This window comes from Pomacea canaliculata, linkage group LG8 (assembly GCF_003073045.1).
Source record: "Pomacea canaliculata isolate SZHN2017 linkage group LG8, ASM307304v1, whole genome shotgun sequence".
In the NCBI taxonomy this organism is placed as follows: Eukaryota; Metazoa; Mollusca; class Gastropoda; order Architaenioglossa; family Ampullariidae; genus Pomacea; species Pomacea canaliculata.
In genome coordinates this window covers 15881923-15904044 of record NC_037597.1, presented here as the reverse complement: position 1 = coordinate 15904044, position 22122 = coordinate 15881923, and the positions used below count along the sequence as shown (strand labels likewise).

The following is a 22122-nucleotide window of genomic DNA, read 5'->3' as shown; positions in this document are numbered from 1 at the left end:
TGACAAGCGAGATCCGATTTCACATTCAGCAACAACAAGTTTTATGAAGATAATAGATATTACTGTCATCATCGCTACACGTCCCATAAACCACGGAGAGTGGGGATGGGTGGGTGACAGACCGTGGAGGGATAGAGGGGGTGGGTGGGAGAAAGGTGAAAAAGGACCGCTCCCCAAGTCCAACTTCACAAACACTTATAGGAATGGTTTGGAGGCAAGCTTATTAACATCACACCTGTCCAGGTGAGGAATAGTTTGGGTCGCGCGAGCCAGCAATGTGACGTTTACGACTGCCCGCAGGGCCAGTGCCGCTAGTCTCGGTGGAGGAGGGCGAGAGGAGGAGTAGGCAAGATTGGGTGTATTCACCTTGACACTACCTTACACACCCCTACACCCCTTCACACCCTTTTACCCACTAAATGGACCCCTTCCCGTCACAAGACATCTACAAACAATAAACTTTTTATCCAGTTTCGAGGACGCCAATGATGTCCAATGTAAATCACCTTCAGTTCAGTTGCACTCCTAATCGGTCGAACTTCGTATCTTCACTAAAAACCGGAAATGAAGAGTTAACAAACTGAAGAAGGTAGTAATTCCGATCTTTCAGAGAATCAAAGATCAGGGATAGAGACAAGAACAAAAATCACTTTAAGTACTCCTTACTTTCTACAAGGATTAAGAATTCGATGAAACATAAAGAACAAATAGGAAGAAAATATATTTAAAAAAAATTAATTACACATCGAGAGTAAAGACAGAAAAATAAACTGTGGTGGCGCTATTGCAAACCATTAAACTGAATGTTGCAAAATGCTGATAAAAAATAAGAATCACTTTTTTAAAAAAATCAGGTAATAGCAAAACTCGAAACAAGTGTATTCCCAACCAAACGTGTTGTACACAAGACGAAGGCTTTTGCCATAAGAACTTAACGTATTGAAAACCGTTATTGATGACGTCATTTGTTTCTGTTGATGTTTGGCTTGGCTGTAACCACAAAGAATATTCAAGGTTAAAAACAAAATTACAGCTGCAGTTGCCGAAGGAAGCATTTTCTTGCAGTTGTCAGTTATTTAGTGAAGCGTAAACATGGTTGTATATCTTTTTACACGAAGCAGCTGTGTAATTATTTACTATAGCTTCCTTGTCAGAAGACCCACATTGTAAAGGACAACAAATGGTCTCCTGTGATTTATTCTGGGTTAGCCGAAGATTTTTCTGGTTAAAAAAAAAGTGTTTATCCAGTTGGCAGACTGGATGGTCTTCAGTGACTGTTCCAAGTGTTCTTGTCCTTCAGTAGATCAGTACGTGAATATAACATCTTGAAATCCCTTTTTTTAAATCATTATTTTTATTATTTCCGCCAGAGAGCCTTTTAACAAGGTGTGCGACTAGTCAGACTTGCAAATGGTCCTCGTGTCCAACCCATCCCAGACCATTTGTCAACCGCTTAGTCCAACCTCATGCTTCTCTGACACGCTGCCTGACTGTATTTCTTGGTTTGCTTACACTTCCGTTCTCAAGCAACGAGTGTGATCGTGATTACGGACACAGGCCTGTCCTTGGTGCCCAAAATATCCAAACTTGTCTACCCCCTCTCACTTTTTTTTTTTTAGAGGACATGTCGAGAGTCGCCGTTTTTTATCTGTCCGGAAGAAACATTTGTCTAAATATATAATGCTTCGGAAGAGGTAAACATAAATATGCGGGCTTTCGCTGTGTAATATGATAGCTGTTATGGCAAAAATCTCCTTTTTTCAACCTTGCCACTTTTCTTTCCCCTTCTCTCTGTTCTACTTTCTTTCAGTTCACTATCAGCCTTTGTCTTCAGTGTTAACAGCGCCAGTAGGCGAATCGAATGTTATTTCTCTTTCTTCCTTTCATCAAACATGTCATTCTACAAAAGTAAACTGAATATATTTCACAAATACATTCACAAGTGGGGAAGTTTCAACTTGAAGTTTCTTTCGTCAAGCCTGACTGACCAAGTGCGTGTTGGTACGCATAGATGTTTAAAAGTGTGTCAAGTGTAACAAGCTCTCCAAAATGGAGCAGACGACTTGTACTGTCGTCCTCAAACTGCTGCATGTGACAGCTTATTTTGGTAATGCCAATCTTTTTTTTTTTTTTTTTTTTTTTTTTTTGTAAATGCAAAAATAATACAAAGCTTTCTCCGTCGTGACCTCTAACCCGACCTTGCTTCAGCCAATGAGAACTAAAAATAGCATTACGTAGCCCTTGACCTAGAAAAGCTCTAGAGTCTCTTGTTTTGTCCAAGGCTGAACCCAGAAAATTTTTTAAGTTGTCAGAGTGGATAGAGCGGAAAGCGTCTGACTACGTAGTAGTCTTAAAACATCCACATTGTGAGAAATATGATATATAGTAAGTATGAGCACATCAAACATTAGGCCCTCTGTGTTTGCACATCACTATAGCTCTCCTCCAGTCATTTCTTTCTCTTCTGTAGAGTGAGTTATCATCCTCTATTTTTTTTTTTTTTTTTTTTTTTTTTTGCAATGTCCGCGAATATGTATATAATGTTTTGAATAAAAAATAAAAATACAATATAATATAAAATAGTATCTTTTTTTAAAAATTAAAATTTTTCATCATGCATTATATAGCACTCTAATATGAACATTTTTCATTCAGGTCCAGACCCATCCTGTGATATTTGTTCACACTAATAAAGTGTATTTTGTTAACTCACTATTTATGCTTCCAATCTAAGTATCACTAAGTATCAGTCTCGTTGTCGGAACTTTTTATTATTATTTTTTTTAAGACCAACACGTAGGTTTTCTTCTACTACTTACTTAAAAAGTCTAATCATATCTTCTGAGTATTTTTTTCCGTTCCTGCTCTCCTTACCCAGCCTCCTTTGTCCATAAAATTTAAGAGTCTGAGACATCTTCTTACAGACACCAAGTTAATTAGCTCGCATTCTAACAATACATCTCCATCACCATTCACACCTACTAAACACAATGAAATCAGCAATATCTCGCCGAACATACGAGAATCTGTAATGAGACAAGAGCAGCGTGGAGTAAGAATGTAAATGTGAAGGAGGGAAGTGAGGACAAGATTACTGGCGGCTAGTGCCCGGATCTTCGCGTCACCGGGTCGTCACCGGGTGGCCGTCATTCTCCAGCCGAGCGCCAGTTCATCAGCCATAGCAGCCACTCATTGAGTAAGCCCTGACGGTTCATTAGGCACCGAGTTGTGTTTGACTTGCCTCGGTTTTCACCCCGACAATAAAACCGACAAACTTAACCTCTCTGTTTACGCCAAAGAGGCACCCAGCTAAATTAAGTGACACTCTTGGAATGAGCAGGGCGGGGAGACAACCTGCCTCCCTTTCCGAGAGAGCTTAGGACGCCTCGCCCGCGAGCCTGACGGAAATTCATTTAGCCCCAGTTGGCACATTTTGCCGGACCTAATTGCTTTTGGGGGACTATAACTATTGATGACACAGAGTGATCTAATAAGGACAGGAGCAAGATCGTCCACGTCCAATTTCTACACTCTGGTGGTCTCCCTTGGGCTGAGCTAGGGTGCCCCAAACCAATCTGTCGCTTTGTCGCAGGAATTGGTTTATCAACATACAAACTATCTGAATAATCTGATTACTCAATTATTGAAATTGAGTGGAAATAAATTAGGGGCTTGTAAGAAACATACTAATCGAATCTCCCGTCAGTAATGAGGCAAGCCCGAGCGGCGTCCTCTCTGCCTCTCCAAGACTTCTTGGGCGGACAGGAGAACCGTGGCGCCAGAGATTGCAGTCATCTTTTTCCTCCCCTACACGCTAATGTTCTGACTTAATCAGGGCTAAGGGTGAAATAGTCTTCAAAACTGACATTTTCCAATATAACCGAATCATCAGCCAAAATCAAGCGAGCCAGCCGCGGATTTCAAGCGAAGATGAGAGGCGTATGCGGTTTGAAGGACATCAGGAGGACCGTGGGGCGAGGTATTTAAGTACAATCTCAGCTGCTTGTCTGCATGGACAGCTGGATGTACTTGTGGGTGTGGCACGGTGTTGCCAGGTGAGCACAGGTGTGGATGGCCGGGAAGTGCCGATGGCAGCCATGTTCCGCATGTGGGGCGGCACCTCCCTCATCTACCCGGGCGTCGCCCAGTCATGGTGAGGCCAACTCACTCTTTGATTTTAATGGACGGCACATTGGATGAGTATTCGTGACCACTTGCGATGTTCTCTGCCTCAGAACTGTTTTGTGGATTTCCTGTATCAATGTCCCTCATGGTGGGGGTGTACCGTGTCGACATCTAGAGGTCAGTTCTGTAGGCTTTCTCCGCAAAGAATTTTTTTCCATGTCACGTTGCTGCTTCATTATGCTGTACAACTGGAGATGCCAGCTGACAGGCAATTTACATTAACTGGGAATTCCGTGAAATGTTAAATGCCTGACATGACAGACTTGTGTCACCTTTTACGAATGATGATGCGGACAACGACGACGATGACGATGATGATGATGATGATTGTAAAGTACTTTTTGAAAGAGAAGTTCAAGTCCCAGACATCCATATTATCTCAGCTTAAGAAATGCTGTTAATAATTAGTGTCTTACTACTTACATGGATTTGATATGTGTGCCGTTAGCTGTTCTTCGTTGGCTTGGAGTACAAGTCCACTAAAGGTATAAACAGCTGTTTGTGCTCTTGTTGCCAGGTGATATATGTTTTCATGGAGCGCAGATATATGAAAAAACAAGACATTGCTGAATCGACAAATCTGTCCATCCACCTTCCTTTCACTCCACAAGTCAACCACATCTCCATCCCCAACCATCTTGCATTTTATGTTGTACTCTTTTTGGAGTTTGCAACGAGTGAAGAAATGTGCTATAATAATAATAATAATAATAATAATAATAATAATAATAATAATAATAATAATTACTGATTTAAAGATAAAGAAGAAGATATGTGCAAAAAATAGGTAAAAGTAGTTTATTAGTATCAACTTCTTTATCATTCCAAAATACAATTTACATTGCAAAAAGTGCGCATGCCTGCGTGCGAGATTAAATAAGCTCAAGCTGGTATTTCACCGAGTATAAGCTACTACTGACTGACAAACTAGATCGTTAAGAAATGGAGACATTTTTGCACTTGAGATGAAAGGACATTCGGGGTCAGAGCCTGGACCAGCAAAGACCTTGCTGGGTGAGGACGGAGATGTCTGTCTTCCCTTCCATCCATCCCCCCCTCTACCCTTCCATGTTCCGCATTTGCGCCGTCCTCGCAGTGGATGACTTTCTGCAGCGGACCCTCTTCAGAGACATTAACAGCATTGCGCGCCCGGAAATTGATTAAACAGCAAATCCTTCCAATATGGCCGTCATCAATCAAATTTCTCTACTCCAAAGCTTGAGTTGATTTGCTCAAGTCCCTCCGCTGCAAATTTATTCATAGGTAGCTTTTCACGGGCGGTGCAGTCCGTGTCGTGCTGGCTGTGGCATCTATCTCTGTCACGGTTCTGGAGTCTTGCCCCCCTTCCTCTCACTCCTACTCCCGCCAAACAAGGCGACGAAATGAGATTGTTTTGGAGGCTTTGTCTTGTGTTGAGATGTGTGGAGGGCAGCGCGAGGGCAAACTGGAGGGCGGCTGGGATTTGACGAATGAAACAAAAAGACCGTATACGTCATATTCATAAATGAGCATTTTCCCTTCGGGTTTTTAAAAAAAGACTTTTAGTAAACACAATAACGTGTGGGCGGCGTAGAACATGATTTTTTTTGTGTTTATGCATTTACTTGTGTGTTTATGCGTGTAAGTCAGTGAATGACTACAATTATCGCATACACTTCTGGCTTGCGGTTGTAACCGTTTGTCCGTGAGGAAGGTCTGTGATGTAAACCTTAGGAGAACAAGGTGGAGTTGACTTTCCCTCCCCCACTAGTTAGGGGACTGGCCTTTTCTACGCATGCGTGAACAGTCGAACTAACCAGCATAACCTGGACGTTGACCGTTTTGTCTGTTCAATCTATCTATCTGTCCAAAATAACAGAACCCTAACACTAAGAGTTAACAACCCTAACCCCAAGAGCTATCTTCATCATTGATGTCGAGCTAGCAGGTCAACACACACACAGAGAGAAGGGGAAAGGGGGATGTACTCCAGAACAGAAATAAATAACAAAGCATGTTTACCAAAGAGAAAATAAAAGATTCATCAAAACACAAACTTACACTTTTTGCACCGAAAAGCACCCCCCTTTACCCACTTCGCTGTAGCAGCTCCGAGAACAGCAGTCATTAATTAAGCCTTTTGAGGTACTGCATTTTCATTGGCCACCATACGAGGACACGTGTCGGTGCATGCATGCGTGACATAAGTCACTACGGACGTAAAAAAATTGCGTACAGGCGGGGTACGGAGGACGTTTACCTCCCGCTCTTAGGTCATAAGAAATGTGTCTGCTCTGTATGTCTGTGTGTGTGTGTGCTGTCAGAGTAGGTGTCGTGTAATGTCACATGTACATGGAAATGTGCTGGACTGTCTACATACCCTGATCGTCCCGCCTTCACTCCTTCTTGTTCTTTCTTTCTCTCTCTCTCATTTCTCTCTTTCTGTCATTTCTTTCTTTCTCTCTCTTTCTCTCTCATTTCCCTGAAAGCATATTACTTAAAATTAGAGCCGCGAATGTGTTGTTACTGCTCTACCCAAATTCAATATACATAAATTCTTTGTAAAATTATTTTTTACTGTTTCATTTAACCGAATTAGTTGAATGTTTAATGGTGGGTGGTTCCATTATATTTGTACTGCATATGAAATTTGCTGGCGTAGAGTTTAATCATTTATCCGTGTTCTATTTTTCTTTAAAAAATGTTTCTGTCACTTAATGTTCTTGTTTCCTTAGCATCATGAGAAGATGACAGGTGAAACATTAATTAAGCTAAAGAGAAAGACACCGAGAACTTACATTAAAAGTTACAGCGTATTTAATTCTGAGGCTGTAGGGAAATGAGGGCTGAAGTCGTGGCATTTTTTATCTGTGACCTGTATTAATTTTAGGTACACGCTTTATTTATTTATTTTTATTTATTTTTTTTTTGTGTGAATTGTTTAAGGAATCTGGTTAGCTCGACTTTTTTAAAAGATATGTAAGTATCTACACACAGTTATTTTTATTTAAATAATTAAACAATAGAACGATAATTCAAAAAATTCTGATGTTAAATTGATGACCGTTACGTCATTGTAATTTAATAGCTAATAGGTAATCAACGCATGCTGTCCCGTTAACTTTGGCCTGAAAGATACTCCAACTATTAATGCTTTTGATATCTGTGGGTTCTTTAATGAGCAAATTCATGTTTAATGTTTTACATGTATGTATACGTAGGCTTCTCGTCAATGCTCATCTTCAACATTATGCAGCGTACCGAGTTTTACGCAATATTAAATTATTTTTTCACCTTACAAACCCTAGGAATTTCTCCAACCCCAAAATACTCAGCAATAAGCGTTCATTTCCGTCATGATGAAATATTTTTTTACTGTAAAATATTTTTAATACAGTGAAGTATGCACTTTTTACATAAGTTGTATGGTCTGTGCAAGTGTTAATAATAATAATAAGTTTATTTGTATAGCGCTTTTCCCCACCATTAAAGGAGAGCTCAAAGCGCTTTACTCAAAAGAAAAACACGAAAACATAATAATAATGGATGCATTCAACTGTTCTTGCTTTAAATTTCTTTTAAGATTCAGCGTTATGTAAGTTTTGAGTCTGTTTTATTCTTAAGTCCGCTGTTGCTTAGTCCAGTTTGCTGTCCCATGTGCTTGCAGCATACTGGAGTTGCGGAAGGAAAAGTCACGTGACGCGGCTCGGTCCAGACGAGGGAAAGAAAACTACGAGTTCTACGAGCTAGCCAAGTTACTTCCCTTGCCAGCGGCCATTACTAGTCAACTGGACAAAGCTTCCATAATCCGACTGTCCATCAGCTACCTCAAACTGCGGGACTTTTCTGGTCACGGTGATCCACCTTGGAATCGAGATCCTGGCCACCACGTCAAAACCGTCAAAGGTGAGAGTTCGGGGCAGGATAGGATTGAGGGTGTGTGTGTGTGGACATTTTGCCTATTTGTCTACCTTTTTGACTTATAATCACTGCTCTTGCTGTCATGTCGGCTTCTCGAAAGTTCACCCACAGAAATGTCTGCACCGCAGCTGACAGCAAAGAGGAACACTTCTTCTTCCTACGTCATTCCATACTAATTTTACGTCAATTTCTGCCTACGTCATTCCATTGACAACAATTTCTATTGACGTCATTTTCTTGCTATGCTATTTTTTTTTTTTTTTTTTTTTTTTGACATTTTTTCTCTGACATCGTCCATTGACTAATTTTACGTCAATTCCTACCTACGTCATTCCATTGACCAAATTTCTATTGATGTCATTTTCTTGCGTTGTTGTTGTTGTTGTTGTTGTTGTTGTTGTTGTTGTTGTTGTTGTTGTTGTTGTTGTTAGTAGTAGTAGTAGTAGTAGGTTGACCATTTTTTCTGTTGACATTTTTTCTGACATCGTTCCATTGACTCATTTTGTTTATTTCTATTTTCTGCCTGTTATTTCAATGGATAATTTCCTTTGTTTACATTCTCTTCTACGTTACTCCTTTAATCAATTTTCTGCTTCTGTCGTTTTCCAGTCTCCATTATTCCGGTGACCATTTGTTTTTGCGCGCGTCATATCTTTCTGCCAACATTATTCCATTGACCAAGTTTTCTTGAGCATCATTCTCTCGCCTAAATTTTTGCCATATTTTTTTTAAAAGTTACCATCTCACGAAAATTCCGTGATCCCTCTAAATAAAACAAACAAAAAAAAAACAAGTAGACAATGCTCAGTGTCCTAGTATCACACACTGCGTGGTGTGCTTATTATGATGTTAATGTAGAGAGCTTTAGGAACTGGTTAAGACCCCCTGCTCTGTAACGGGAGGATGAAGGGGGAGATGGGTTTAACCAGATCGCAAGACGATGGAGTGGCGAGACAGGACGAAGACCAAGAACCAGGGCAGCCCGTCACTAGGAGAAAAGCCCGACACCATCCGGGACTCCTATCTTTCTGCCTCGTTGCAGGACCGAGAAACATCCTGGACCGTATCGCGTTGGCACGGCAAGATTCTCTGCCCCTGCTTTTCCCTTCGTTTCAATCAGGTTCTAGCTACTTGAAGGGTCTGCCTCGATTTATCGCACACACCCTCGTCTCGCTGTTGGCTGATGCGATTCGCGATTGACGCCGATGTCAGCATAAAAAAGTGAAGAATAGCTCTTCTCAGATTTTCCAGACAAATGTTCGTGAGTTATAAGACTCACTGAGTCAGCTTGTAGAACGTCTGTGAGCGGCCGATGGCTTGTACTATATTTTGCTAATTGTTTCGCTTTATGACGACCACTTACATCCTTTCTGGCTTATTATAAAATTTACTCCAGTAGATTTTTGCCTTGAGAAATCACTACAGCTAGTGTGGCGTTGAAATTATTTTTCCGACTCTGTCATTCCATGTTCCATCTTAAAAACAAACATGATTCGCGTAGTTATAGTTACCCTAGAACTCAGCCTTCTCCTTTGTGGTTTTCTGAAGATCTAAAAGTCTTTAAAAACCGCAAAGTAACGACTCAAGACCACAATTAGGCTGAGTTCACTCTTAAAGATCAACTGGGGTGCAATTTTTATTACTGGAGTAAATCCGTACAAAATACTGTTTCCTCGAATATAAATAAATTGTTATCAGTCCTCGAGATAAAAGCCTATGGTCCCCATGCACATAAAGAAACCAAACTCGTGACGTCACGTTTGTACATAGATGCGAATAATTAACATATTGTTACATATCTCTCACTGGTTAAAAATCTTTTTTTAATATAATTATTAAAAAATTTGTTAATGTCAAATGTATCCACAATGTCATGATGATGTTCATTAGCTATGAATGGTCACGTGTTTAGAGTATATCTCAAGAACTGACGTGGGTATATACCCAGCTTTGGGAAACAGTATCTTGTAAGGAGATTTATTTATTTAGTCATCAGAAAAAAATGATACCCAGCGAGACTCTAAGGCGACTCCAACGTGAAATTGCTGGATTAGAATGACCTGGTCTCCAAGTTCAGTTCTCCGGCTCGCAATGTCTGTTATCTTAAAGATGTCTTTAGCCAGCAACAACAACAAGACAACACAGATCGTGAAACACATTTGAAGCAATTACATCATGAGCATCATATATGTTAAGCTGGAAAGATGTTCTTGGTACACAAATCGTTGCTGATCTCTTTTTCATTATGATACTCCCGATGCCTGTAAAATCAGTGGCGAACGGACTCACACGATCCAACATAATGGCAAGTCACGAAAAGCGAGATAGAAGCGGTCAAAAATCTCCAGCAGCAAGAGGCGGCATGTGTGCTGGGATCAATCAATTCATTTTCTTATCAGTAAGACGTGTAACGCATCTATCTAAACGGCTGGGTGGCTGGGAGTCTGTGGATGCTGTGTCATTTGATTTACTTGGCGACGTGGGTGGTAGGTGGTATGATGGCGGAAGGCAAAGATTATCTACAGCAAGGCAGGTACTCTGACACAGCTTTACTCCGATGCTCCACAATTTTTTTATTCTTTTTTTTTTTTTTTTTTTTTTTTTTTTTGGTCGGAGTGCGATCCATTCCTGGTGAAATAAAGAAATAATTTCGTGTCTGGCGTGGGTCGTATTTGGGAACTGCTGCAGCACTCAAGATTGTACATGCTTATCTTTATAGTCTTCACACCCATCCCGACTACCGTTTGCAACAACATAAGTCTTGTGGGCGACTAGAAATAGTGCGAAGGATATATATTTTATTTTTAATAATTTTATTGGATTCACCTCTGCGTCACAAGTCAGATACGGACTGTGCATTGAAAGACAGAATTTTGTTAAAAAGTGATAGAGTATTTAAGATATGTAAAAAAAAAAAAAAAAAAAAAATGCAATGTGAGGAAGAAGCTGGATGTGTTAAACGGTTACTCGCTGCAGAAGATGTTAATGATTGATTTTTCATTCTTTGTAATTTTAAACATTGACAAAGCATCAAATCTTTGAAATCCTAACTCTGTCTTTTTTTTAACAATTTTGTTATGCACTGTTTGCCACAGTATTGTTTGAGGAATAAAATAGGGGGAGCGTCTAAAACAAAGCTGTTGTCAAGAAAACTACACACAACTTTTATCTACAGGTTGATTAATAGTCTGCTATTGTTTGTATTTGTTTACATTTTCACAAAACCTGTTCTGCTTTCAATAACCAAAAACAATAGGACTTCAATGTTATTGAAAACATTCAGGCATAAAATAAACTTATTCGGGCATAATATAAAGAATATAATTCGCCAAATGAAAGAGCTCTATTCAGCACTGTTTTTTTAATTAGCAGCCATCCCTCATAAATGTAAGAAACCACATTCTGTGCCACTTCCATTCAAATCCGTACCCTCACCTATTGTCTGTTCTCCGTCAGACTGACTCTTAAAGTTAAATTTCATCTTTGTTAAATCTTCCCCAACGCCTTCAACTGCTTCACATTTATGACCTCTAGAAATGTAGACATCAGTTGTCAATGCTAACAAGCTGTCAGGCAGTGGTCCTTCTTGCATTAAATTGCAACTCTTCTAATTCTAATTAACTTCCAATTCTCTTAAAGAGTTATCTTTTAAACTTCTGGCTACAGTCTTTGCTGTTTTTAAAACATAATTCACAATGTCGGTCGACGAGACTTGGTGTAGCCTCAAGCAAAATGTTGCCTTCTTGTGAGTTTTTCTCCAAAGCTGGTAATCTCCCTTGAGGTTATGACCGTACAGTTTGAAGCATCATCATCAAATAACAATAAAGAGAAAACCCCTGGTATTAATTTAACATCTGCCTGTCGCCTTGAAAAACACATTGCCGCGAGCTGATCCACCGTCCGCAGTTTAATTTTCTCGTCTGGCTATTATTTGAGGTCATTGTAGTGTTTCTTGACCTGTCACTTATCTCCCCTTGGCTTTGAAATCTGTATTCTAGACCATCTCGGGTTTTCTACCCTGAGGTCTGATGAGTAAACAGTTGTTTACACGTTTCACTCCCTAAAGTTCTGCATGGAGCTGAAAGCATTTTTGATTACAACCATTTGAACAGATGAACCAAAATATTTATTTAAAGCCAAGATTTTGCAAAGAATTGTATTCTACCTAGCCTCGATTACTCAGAACATTAACTGTAAAGAAAGTTTCTCTCCAGCAAATCTGTGTATAGAGTTGTGTGTGTATGTGTGCGTGCGTGGGTAAGCGCTTCATTCTCATTTCATTACAGACTGCTGTTTTCCCGAAGCTGACCGATGGCTGGGGATCGGGCAATCTTGTTCGAGGATTTGAAATGAAGCAATGAGCATGCTCGTTATTCGGACTGCATTGAACCCACAGCATCTCCCATTCAATCGCCACCGTGGGCTAGAGGAATAGAAAAACGGCCACACGAGGGAAAATGAAAACTATCGAGAAAACCCCATTGTCTGTTTATCGGGTTTAGTTTGCCTGGAAAATACTTTTTAGCGCTTTATTAATTCACCATAACTCTGTCCCCGAGATCGCTCCCAATTCGCTGGGGCGATCAGCAGGCGGAAGGACTGTGAGACCAGCTAATACGGCGTGATGCAATAAATGTCACATCTTAATCAGTAAATTTTGCCTATCATGCCCGAGCTTATCTCCCCATGATTGAATTTCGCCCCCTACCAGCCCCTTCGGCGATCTCTGCTCCTCCCGTGGCTCCCCCGCACCCCGCAGCCCCACCATCGCCCTCATCCACTCTGACGCAGTTTCCCTGTCGCGGAACAACGTCTGATGTAAAGACCACAGATAATGGGCGATGTTTAAACCCCGGGTTCCTGTACAGCAGCGCCACCTCTTTGTAACTTCAGGGCATCGCACCTCACACCTTGTATGCGAGTAGGATTCACCTGTGCGCGCGCGCAAACACACATACAATTATACGCGCGCTCGCACTCCAGAAAACAAAATAAATATACACAGAGTAGACAGAGAATTTAACCATTTATAATTCTGACTTTTTTCTTTTCTTTTTTTTCTTTTTTTTTTTTTTTTTTTTTGTTTTTTTTCTTTTTTTTTTTGTTTGTTTGTTTTTGTTTTTGTTTTGTTGACGTTGAAGCAATGAGTTTATACATTTATAATAATTTATATTTATTAATAATATATTTTACTATCAATATTTTTGTGTTGCTATCATGTTATTATATTGTGTAGTAAAACCACCCCGGATGTGTTAGGCTGGTGGAGGGTGATAAAAGTAATAACATTCGTTCATAAATTCTGAATATTTTTCACACTCAAAACTAGAATAGCGGTTCCACTTGAAGTATTATGTTCAAAACAAGATCAGTCGTGATCCTCGAGCGAGATGTGATCTGATTAGAAAGGTCTGGCACATTTTTGTCAAGTCCATTAAGCTTCGTCTGTCGACTGGAGAAAGTAGAATAGATTACCGCGGCACGTTTGCAAATATTGCCTATTATGCTCGAGTGTGCTTGATTTCACCTTTTCTCTGAGGTATCACAGGATTTAATTTTGTTTCTATGCTCTGGAGAACTTCATTTTGAGATAAAATGTGTGATTTTTGTATCATTTTAATTATATAATTAGGCTTCCATGCAGAAATTTTGAATATTACGTGAGACAGACCTAAACTGAATGGTTGTTGAATGCCTCTTCTCCATCAGCAGGACCTCCTCGACGACGGGGTAACTCATCAGTCGCCCTCGATCTGTTTGAATCTCATCACGGAACTCATATTCTGCAGGTAAGTTTATCTACATCGATACAATATGGAGCAATGTAACTGAACAATACAGAGAGAGAGAGATTTCGCAGAAATATTGAAAGAAAGAAGTTCACAAGCGCTAATTAATAGAAACGAATTATTATTATTATTATTATTATTATTATTATTATTATTATTATTATTATATTATTATTATTATTATTATAAGCGATGTCCTTTTAATCCAATGCCTCATTTCCGTTGCTTTCAAATTTTATCAGATTCACTAAAAATGGCTTTAAAAACTTGTACGAGGGGTTTACCTGTATGATGTCGATTATTTGTGAAACCAAAGTGAAGAAGTGTTTTTAATGTTGATGTGCTTATGTATGATTGTTACCGCCACCTACGCAGACTTTGTAACGGAAGCATTTCGGGAGGAACAGCTCGGGACGCTGTTAATAAGATTCACACAGGTTCCTTGTGTCGGGGGTTAGTGCAGCCTGGCAGGGCGAGCCGATGCTTTTCTAAGTCTGGTTTACAGGCCTCCTCATCTGCATATTGATGACGTAGGGATGAGGCCAGGATTTGCAGGAGGCGAGCGCCGCGTCAAGGGAGGCCACTTTATGGCACGCGGTGGCCGCAAGAGTGACAGGGGCTGGAAACAATTGTCAGACGTGATTACGTAGTTCATATCAGAGACTTGAACCCAAGCTCTTCACTTTCACTTTGAGAGCTGTAATTATCATAGAACTTGCTTTGGAAAATTCCCCGAAAGTTGACTTGTATGGGTGGGGTGGGGTGGGAGGGTATGGAAGTTACTAACGATATAAAATTTACTATTGGCCTTCTTCAACGTATCTCAAAACTTATAAGACGAAGAAAATAATGGCTGCGTGGGCTCAAAAATCAGAAAGGATTCCTTTGATGGTGCCTAAAGCGAACCTCAAGCTGTCCTGTCTTCCGGATGGCGCGAAGAGCTGTACTGCCCTGTACTGTTGTCTTTCCTACTTAAAACAAAGTGCAATTAAATAAATAAAACAGACAACAGATGCAGACTAAAGAAGGAACGAAGGATGATAAATAAATTCCATTTGAAACACGCCCTCAGACCCAGGGAAGCTATTTCAGCAGACACGCGTGTGGAACAAAATTTAAGGGTATACATATACGAGAAAAAAGTTTCAAAGTAAGGAAAGAAAAAAAAAAGAAAAAAAGGCAGGAGATAAAAAAAAAAGAAGGTGGTGGGTGGTGGAGGTGGGTGGTTGTGTGGAAGAAGAAAGCGGAAATTTTCCTTTTCCTGTGGTTCACATCGGAAGGTGACAGGGGGCAGCACCATAGCTCTGATGCATTGATATTCAATTTGTTAAATTGCGAGAAACAGTTTTGCCAGCCGGGTCTCGGGGGATCACTACGTGATGCGCATGCGTGGTCCTCTCGGTTTCCCCCGCTCTCGCTGCCGCTGTTTCCTCCTCGGCTCAGCCTCAATCTGCGAGGCCCCTCCGACTGTGGGCCGCAACTCGCGAGAAGGCGGTCAAGTTCTCTCCCCTTTCTCTCTCTCTCCTCTCAGCTACATTAATAACTGTGTCCGCCCCCGTGGATGGCGTTAGTATTATGTCTTTGATTGATCGTCTCGCTGGAGACGTACCCTAATTAGGCCAATAATCAAATTTTTAGCGGGTCGTTATTGTTCGCTGGCTCCACGATGAATTAATTTCTCTCCTACTTGTTCCCCATTGAAGCTTTATGGCCCCTGGAAATTGTGGCCAGCGCCGGAGATGCGGGGACAGACGGAAAGGTCGAAGAGTTCGAAAGACAGGAACCTCGTGGATGAAGGTGACTGTAAGAGATGCTCGAGTGAAAGAACCGGAGGCAAGAGGAAGGACGGAAGGAAGGAAGGAAAATAACGGGAGGTAATTCACCCAGATTTGCCGTCTGCAAAACTTGGACGACCAGTCTCTGAGAAATGGTCGGCTGCTGTTTGCTTGTTCACTTTTGTTTGTGACTTTCGATATTCCATCTGACAAGCTATTGATGGAAACCCGACCACTCCTTCCCCTACCCTCAACCGATAAAAGAAATTCACCTTTTCGTCGTCTGCTGTTTTTCGCTCTTCCATCGATCAGCGTCTTTACGGCCAGAGGTGCTTCCGCAGCAAAAGTCGTTGGAGCGTGCGAGGAGGATGGCGGAGAAGCAGAGAAACACCGAGAAACAATGTTTGTCATATTCAATGGCTGCTTGCAACGACGTCTCGGGGCAATTTGCTGGCCTGTAACTCAGCTCCGATGAGCAAATTATGGGCGGGAGCTTCCAGCGGCCAACAAAAGGCCGGCAGAAAAGGCATTCCTGTCGTGCTGTTACGGACCCCGTGCTGCGAAACCAACTGACTATTTTGGTCTTGTCGGGAGGGTTTTTTTTTTTCTCCTCTCTCTCTCCTTTGTTACCATGCAAATGACTTCCTCCCTCACGCCTTCACGTGTGAGCCACTCGCAGCTAGTAAGCAGACTACGCATAGCACTTGCACGTGGACAAACGCATGTGTAGTAGCGCATCTCCAAGTTGGATAAGTGGATGGAGACATGGGCTGCCTCTAAAGCATGATTCTTTGCCACAGACAGTAAAACATTCCTTGATGTCCTCTGTATTTTTGACTGGTACACTTCTTCAGTAAACTTAATCATAAGGTTTGTAAATACTGGTTTAGTGGCAGTACACATGTCAAGACGAATTTTTATTTTGGTCACAAGGGAGATCTCTTATCAAGGGCGACATTGGCCAACCCTGGTGGTTTCTGTTTCTATGTGCCACACTGCTCACACCTGAATGCTTTTTTTCTGGATAGTGTTTGTATTTGTGTAACAGCAATGTTCTGAGTTTGTATTAGACCCCAGTTGACACCTCTTGTTCCCACTTGTTATCCCGTTATACAAAAAGCCTTTGTTTTCACTTTTTTACTTTTTTATTCATCCGCTGCCTTCCCATCCTTTTCATGCCACAACATTCGAGCATTTGTATGTTTGCTTTGAATTTACATTACAACGCATTTACACTGTTACGAATTTACAGTGTAAATTCTGAAGTTTTTTTCCTTGCTTTATAAATGGATAAGAATGGGTGGACACAACATGACTCCGTTACTTGTGGAGTGTACTCCAGCTGACGCTTGACCATGTTTACTCCTCCTTGTCTGCCACTATCAAAGCTGACTTATTTCACGACCTGTTTTTTTTTTCCACTGAATTTCTTTTGCTGTGTTCTTCACGTTTTCCTCTGTTACAGACTTGGTTGATTTTGTCACATGTTAATACAAAAACCTACTTCTTTCTTCATATCCTTTAAAAACTTGACTGACCTTCCATCCTGTTTTGCTAAAGGAAAGTGCCTATTAACCTTACAATTTTTTAAAACTTTTTTGATGCATTGATAACAGTGATCAGCAAAGCCCTGTTGTTCACACACCACAGTGTCACCACTGGGGACGGTCTTTAAATGTTGCTTACCTAAGTACACAGAAACTCTTTAGCTCTACTTCCCTCCCTTCTTTATCCTTATTTTTGATCGAGTTTCTATTTTATAACCCACACGTCTCAAAGCATTGATCCCTAATCACACTGCTCTAGGTCTTAATTTTTTGCTTATCAATGGACCGACAGCCACTCGACAATGTGGAGACGTGGACGCCGAGAAAGGAGCGTTTGACTAGGAACGGTTGAAACAGATCTCACGATTGCACGTGCAGTTCGAACCCTGCGGTGGTGATGCGGTCTTGTCTGATGGCAAGACACGCAAGATGAAGTTGCCGTTGGCGTTTTGTTCATGATGGACAGTTTGCTTTCTCTTTCTAAGAAAAATGCTAAAATATCTTCCACGGCATTAATCTTTCAATCAGCGAAGATGTCATCTCTTTCGTTATGAAAGGACCTCGCATTACGATATAATAAACAAAAACAATTGCAAATTAGCCTTTTTTACTGTGAGATTCGGTAACATTGATAGAGATTAGTGCAACAAGTTCATGAAATCGTTTAATTTAAAACTAAGTTAATGAATAAGTGTAATGGAGTGAGTGGGTGGTTGTGTACTTATATCTATAAAAGTATTTGAATAACAACTTTCTACATACTGATACCACGAATATGCATAAAAAGGATGTTAAATATAGTTAGAGGATTACTATCTCCTCAGAGAATCTTATAATTTAGACTTACGAAAAAAAAAGTGTTTTGTATTACAACACTTTGACAAACACTGGCACAAGTCGCTGTCTCGTGAGACCAACGCATGTATAAACACGCCGGAGACCTTGTGATAAGCTCTCGTCCTTTTTATGACAGACATTGAGAGATGCATCTTGCTTTTAATGGCCGATTTAGAGGCGAACTTCCTGCGCTTTAGGAAAAATACCAGCTTAAATTATTCATCCTAGGCTCCATGAGGTCTTGATCTTTCATCTGGAGATGCAGCATGAGCAACCTCCCGTATCTTTCAATCTGGAAGCACGTGTGTCATCCCTGCACCCTCTTGTTATGAAAGGTGCAGGGTTGTACAAGGTTACGAACCTGCTGACTTCAGGTTTGTTGGTCTGCCCTGTAGCTGTTTTCTTCCCCCAAACATCCCCAATGAAGGTCGCAGCCTCTGAAGCGTGACTTCCAGGACCTTGACCCTCAGGGGTTAAGTGAAACCTTGCTTTCAAATCAGCAGAAGCAGGTAAGGTATACTTACAACAAAAAAAACAAAAAAAAAATTTCTTTCGGGACAGGGGAGTTGAACCTGAAGAGAGGCACCCTGCCATGTTGACTCCTTTTCCACCACCGCCGCCGCCACCCTATTTCACGCGGACACCCAGGAAACACGAGATCACGATGTTCACGGGTGTCTGCCTTAAAATAAAAGTAAACACAATTTGCGTAATCTATTCTTCCTCCCTTGTTCACTTCACGTCTCGTTTGTTCACTTGCTTTCTCTCTCCCTCCCCCTCGATGGGTGTTGTGGATGCCGAGAGCAGAAAGGAAACACTTCTGCCTGCATCAACACACAGTGTGTCCCACCACTGTGTCTTTCATCGACGACGATGAATAATCAGACTCCTTACAGGTCGACAACAGTTCGAGTCCTTGTGCAGATATTTGTCCTCGCGGCCAGTAGCTACAACGGACTGGCGTCTGTCAACATTCGGGATACTTGAGAGACTAAGGAAACTAACGGCAATCCCCGAGAAAAGTTTGTCACATCTTATTGTATTTGTCGTACTATGGAGTGGAGGACTGAATAACAGCTGTCTGTATACTGACATTAAGACTGTCTGTGTATGTGTTTATATGTATAATATCTTATATATATTTATCTCGGCCAACCTCACTTCTCGCCTGACTTTGTAGCAGAACAGATTTCCTATTTATTCTTATTTAGGGATTGTTTACCCTGTGTCACCATCCTCGCTCTCCTCCCAACATTTGTGTTGGACGAATGGTTGAGAGATAGCGAGTTGGGATTGTAAATAAAGATTTATTTGTTTACAGGTGTGTGTGTCCGCGCGCTTGTTTGTTTGATTGATTGTCTGTTTTTGTTGTTTGTTTGATTGTCTGTTTTTGTTGTTTGTCTGTTTTTGTTGTTTGTTTGTTTAATTGATTGATTGTTTGTTTGGTTGGTGGGTTTTGTTTGTTTGTTTGTTTGTTTTTTTTGTTTTTTTTTTTTTTTTTTTTGGAACATCAAGTTAATCAATTAATCTTGACCACTGTCATTTTCTCGTCTGTTGACGGTTTCTCGGTAAACCAATGATCCACTGTCCAATCATCCTTAGCTAAAGCGACGTGGACAGCAACAGCAGCATCACCATCACCAAGACGTCGACTCGAGAGCAAGACGACGATGGTCGGCCATGTTCGGAGTTATTTCGCCAGCGCGTGTTTTTGTTCTAGGGAAGGGGCGGGTGGAGACCTAACTGCAGTGTGACACCACAAGACGTTTGCTGGGCAAATATTGGAAGAAATTACTGACTGTTTGGACAGACGAAATACCTCCGCTAACGGCCATCGGCGCGCGTGGCCCAAAAATGGCGGAGATTAGCGAGCGGCGGTAAAGTGTTTGCGCTTTTGCACGATCTGTCCAACTAACAGGCTGACAACTGGTCGTTAAACTGATCTATTCACTTAAACAGTTTCTTCCTGCTGCCTGCTGGATTACAATAAGATTATCGTAAATGATCAAGAGACCGGTATTCAGGTGACTTTGTTAAGAAACACTTTGCACTATGACTGGGTGCGGTGCTTCCGTCTATGTTTCCGTCTGTACAACAACATTCTGCTGTCAGTGGACGGATTCACTGCTGTCTTGTGTGGGAAGATTATTTGTGTGAACACTGAAATAATTAATTCTACTGCAATTATGTATAACAGACTTTCAGCCTATGTCCACTTTAGTTTCATTACATTATGTCTTGTCTACATATTGTTTACTCCTAGTCCACTTCAACTATGTACACCCTGCAATCATACCATGTTTTCTATTTACAGGATCTTAAGCTGCGATTGACAAAAATTTTAATAACTTTTTTTGTTCCATAAAAATAGCTTCTTTGGAAATTATTGGACAGACCTAACCTTTCAGAAAGTAATTAATGTCAATGATTATTTCAGATGTAAACAAAGTGTGTATGAGAATTCTGACCGTATATTGGCACTTAGACATTTTCTAACATCTTACATGTTAATGTTAGGATAATGAGTAATTACTCTTTGGAAGACTAAACCTATTTGTTTGAGTGAGCTTTTGGGGTCATAAAAATGCACATTGGACACTGAATGCCCAGAGTGTTCCATAGACCATGTGGCGAAGTGCGTTCCAAGTTGTTATATTTTATTTTTTTATTGTTTTTAAATTTTATTTATTTGTGTACGACATTTTTTTCAGTATTTCTTTGCAATTTTGTGTAACGGCTGGCATTTTACTGGTTTTATTTTGAAGTTGAGAGTTAAAGGTTCTGTGCAGACGTCCCCAAGGAGTGAAAAAAAAAAACCAAAACGAAAAACTATCTTGCTTTTGCAAGTTCTACATTCTGTATAAAGAGTTTACCCACGGCGTTGATTTTGGATGATGTATCGTTTGGTGAAAGGGAGGTGAAGGGATAAAATCCACAGCAAAAAGTGTTTGAAAATGCAATCATCTTCACATGCTAAACAGAGCTAATTTTGTAAGTGTGGGAGGAGCGTGTGTGTACACCCATCTCCTCTCATCCCTTTTTAGAATGAGTGAGAGAGAGAGAGTGTTGATTCAAAGCGAAAAATAAGTAAACTATCCGTATGTCTTCTTATTGCAGTCTCTCGATGGTTTCGCCTTCATCCTGGGAAACGATGGACGATTTTTGTACATATCCGAAACTGTGTCCATATATCTCGGGCTCTCACAGGTGAGTGGCTTGCTCTGTCCACCTCCATGTCTCTCTTTGTTTTTTTTTAAAAATTATTCGTTAGTCCAGGGCTGGAATTCATGTCGAGTCTGTGATGGGTGCAGAATAATTAAATCCACTTGGAGTTTCTCGTGTCTTAATTAAGCTTTGCAACAGAATGGGTTTGACCAGCCTCCAACTTGTTCGACAGGGATTTGAACCAGCACCTGTAATGTTGCCTGTTGTATGATAGACATAGTACTGGTATAGTAGTCACGTGATGTGTTGTAGACCTACCACTGTTTCTTTGTCAGTTGTGGGACTCTAGCTGACTGTTGTGTGGCTGAAACCATCCTGTATTTTATGGCCGGACCAGAGAAGTTTGTCTTGCCGAGCGACAAACACTGTGACAAGTCGCTGTCTCGTGAGACCAACGCATGTATAAATACCTCGTGATAAGCTCTCGTCCTTTTTTATGACAGACCTTGAGATATGCGTCTGGAGGCTTTTATGACACATTTAGTAGGAAACTTCCTGCGCTCTAGGACAAATACCGCCTTAAATTATTCATCCTGAGCTCCATTGTATCTTTATCTTCCATCTGGAGATGCCGCAAGATCAACTTTGCCTATCTCTCAATCTGAAAGTACGCGTGCCGTGGCGGTATACTCTTGGTATAAACATTACAGGGACTGAAAGGACTGGACTGCTGACTTCAGGTTTGTTGGATGGCTCGGTAGGTGATTCTCCCGACTCCCCAAAACCTAACCACCGTGCAATGGAGTCCCTGACACTATACAGTGTAAGCTAAACTTATCTAATATATTTGACGACTATCTCGAGTGTTGTATCAAGATCTCTGAGGTCACACTTCCGGGGGAAGCTGTCTTCACTGGGACTTTT

General features: G+C 40.9%; 1 protein-coding gene across 1 annotated transcript in view; it reads left to right on the top strand.

Annotated features, from left to right (window-relative positions):
* The window catches only part of LOC112570382 (protein trachealess-like), a 61913-nt gene that overhangs the window by 28857 nt on the left and 10934 nt on the right, over positions 1-22122 (top strand). Inside the window, exons 2-4 of the mRNA XM_025248800.1 lie at positions 7832-8070; positions 13798-13874; positions 21151-21240. Coding sequence (XP_025104585.1) covers positions 7832-8070; positions 13798-13874; positions 21151-21240 — 406 coding nt within the window. The remainder of the gene's footprint in view (positions 1-7831; positions 8071-13797; positions 13875-21150; positions 21241-22122) is intronic.